General features: G+C 47.0%; 1 protein-coding gene across 1 annotated transcript; it reads right to left on the bottom strand.

Moving 5' to 3' along the window:
* Positions 1-1,460: 1,460 nt before the first annotated feature.
* LOC138892781 (uncharacterized) lies at positions 1,461-2,168 on the bottom strand. Its single transcript, XM_070176519.1, has one exon. It carries the CDS (start codon positions 2,166-2,168, stop codon positions 1,461-1,463), a length of 708 nt encoding a protein of 235 aa, XP_070032620.1.
* Positions 2,169-2,971: the final 803 nt, after the last annotated feature.

Below are 2,971 nucleotides of genomic sequence, written 5' to 3'. Positions count from 1 at the left end.
TGTCACTCGTCTACATCACTCACAAAAGAAACACAATCAATCTGGGTCATCAAGCACGCCACGTCACTCGTCTCCATCACTCACAAAAGAAACACAATCCATCTGGGTCATCCATCCTACAGATCAACGACCCTCATTTTATCTCCGTTTCTCCTTTAATTTTAAACATTCTATCCAATTCGATCTCAGCCGTTGAAAATAGAAGATCTAACGGTTCTCATATTTTTATTTTTAAATCTGTTAAAAACCCTTAAGTGCCCAAATTATCAGGGTCGTTGATCATCAGATCCAACATCCCAGATTTTGTCTCTCACTCTTAAATCAGAGTCGGCCGAACCCCCACTCCCTAACCCTAGCTCATTTTCCACAAACGACCGCCCTGTTTCCCCTTTCGTCTTCTCCTCTCTCATGTGAATCCATGAAAATCAATCAAAGAACCTTGCACAAATCGTATGCATGAATGTTGATGGGGCATTGGTCGGCCCAAAAGACATCACAAGGAACTCGTAGTGACCATAGAGGGTCCTGAATGCCGTCTTCAAAATATCAGAGTCCCGAATCTTTAACTGGTGATACCTAAACCTCAAATCAATCTTAGAGAAAACTCTAGCTCCCTAAAGCTGGTAAAATAAGTCATCAATGCACAACAAAGGATACTTGTTCTTAATTGTAAATTTGTTCAACTGCATATAGTCAATACACATCCGCATAGTACCATCCTTCTTTTTCACAAATAGAACTGGTGTACCCCAAGGTGACACAAGAAGCTCCTGAAGCTGCTCTTTCAATTCCTTCAACTCTGTTGGTGCCATGCAATACAGAGGAATATAAAAGGGCTAAGTGCCCGGTACCAAGTCAATACCAAAATCAATGTCCCTGTCGGGTGGCATGCCCGGCAGGTCTGCAGGAAACACATCCGAAAAGTCTCGCACTACCGGAACAGAATCAATCGTAGGAGTATCAGCATCAATATTCCTCACAAAAGCCAAATATGACAAACACCCATTCCCAGCCATCTGTTGGGCCTTCAGGTATGAAATCACCCTAATGGGAACATAGTCCAGAGAACCTCTCCACTCGATCCTAGGTAACTCCGGCATCGCCAACGTCACAGTCTTAGCATGACAATCCAGAATAGCATGACATGGGGACAACCAATCCACGCCCAGAATCACATTAAAATCAACCATACTAAGTAATAAGAGATCAACTCTCGTCTCCAATGCCCCAATGGTTACCACACACGACCGATACACACAGTCCATAATAATAGAATCGTCCACCAGCATATATAAATGAACAAGCGAAACTAAGGACTCACGGGGCATATACAAATAACGAGCAAAATACGATGATACATATTGAATAAGTGGAACTAGGGTAAAATAACATGGAACCATCCTTGTGGCAAACTGAAACAATACTTGTGATCACTGTGTTTGAAGCAACGACCTCTAGTCTCACGGGAAAAGCATAGCATCGAGCCTGACTACCACCTGATCGGCCTCCCCTCTAGGGCAACCTCTAGCTGCCTGAGCCCCACACTGAGCTGGCTGAGTGGGTGGTGAAGTAACTGGTGCGAAAGTCATAACCTGACCCCTCTGCTGAATTAGACCTCCCAAGAGATTGGGACAATACCTCTTCACATGCCCAAACTCCCCACATTCGAAGCAACTCCAATCCGTCAATGGCGATGGAGATTGAATCAGACCCCGAGAACTAGAATAACTGCTAGAAGGACCTAATACTGATGAACTCTGAGCTGGGAGGGCATTGAGAGATAACTGACCCGTATGAGCACTATATGAACCATGGCTAACTGATGCACCACAATGAACCGGATGAGCCATCTGAGCGGGCCTATAAGGGCGACCCCTGTTATGGTGGGACTGCCCTCTAGATGAGGAACTACTGAAACTACCCGAACCACGAGGCATCTTGGCCTCCCTTTCCTCATGCTCCTGACTACGAACCTGCTCTAGCCACCTAGAAATATCAACCACCTCGTTGAACCTAACATCTGATGCAATCTCCCGAGTCATGATGAAGCGCAATCTATAGTTGAGTCCATCAATGAACCTCATAATCCTCTCCCTATCTATGGGAACCAACCAGATCGCGTGACGAGCCAACTCTGAAAATCTCATCTCATACTGAGTCACTGACATACCCTCCTAGCGTAGCTGCTCAAACTGCCTACACAACTCCTCCCTGCAGGTCTGTGGAAAAACTTCTCTAAGAAGAGAACTGAGAACTCATTCCACGTAAGTGGTGCAGTGGCGGTTGGCCTGCTCAACTCATAGGCCTCCCACCATCTGAAGGTTGCCCTCGATAACTGAAAAGTAGTAAATAAGACTCCACTAGTCTCCAGAATACCTACCGTGTGAAAGATTTACTGGCACCTGTCTAAAAAATTCTGAGCATCCTCTGACTCAGCCCCACTGAACTCTGGAGGCCTAAGCCTCCCAAACCGCTCTAGTCTCTTCTGCTCCTCTTCACTCATAGGTGGACCAACCTGGGCCTGAGCAGCTACAACAGGTTGGGCTGGTACTGCCCCGGTATCTGGAGTCCCTGAACTACCTCCTCTGGAGTACGTGCGGTTGGAGTATGAGCACCTCCCCCGGCCTGAGAAGTAGCTAGTGCGGCCGGAACTTAAACCGCTTGAGCAAGGCTAGTGCATGCTATCAATATCTGGGCCAAAGCCTCCTGCAGGCCTGGAGTCACAATGGGAATAGCTAGTGCCTGAGATGGTCTTACCAGCTCAACCACATTTTGTATCTGCTCCTGAGCTGGAGCAATTGGTGGTTCCACAGGTGAGCTCTAGGTGTTGTACGAGCTGCACCTCGACCTCTATCGCGGCGCCGACCTCTCGTGGTCCTAGCTGGTGGTACAAGTGGTCGTCCGCCTGATCCAATCATGCGTGTCCTCACCATCTGTGAGAGAATAAAATAATAGAAGTTTAGTTTTCCGG

The sequence above is a fragment of the Nicotiana tomentosiformis genome, chromosome 5 (genome assembly GCF_000390325.3).
Source record: "Nicotiana tomentosiformis chromosome 5, ASM39032v3, whole genome shotgun sequence".
In the NCBI taxonomy this organism is placed as follows: Eukaryota; Viridiplantae; Streptophyta; class Magnoliopsida; order Solanales; family Solanaceae; genus Nicotiana; species Nicotiana tomentosiformis.
This window is presented reverse-complemented; position numbering and strand designations above follow the sequence as displayed.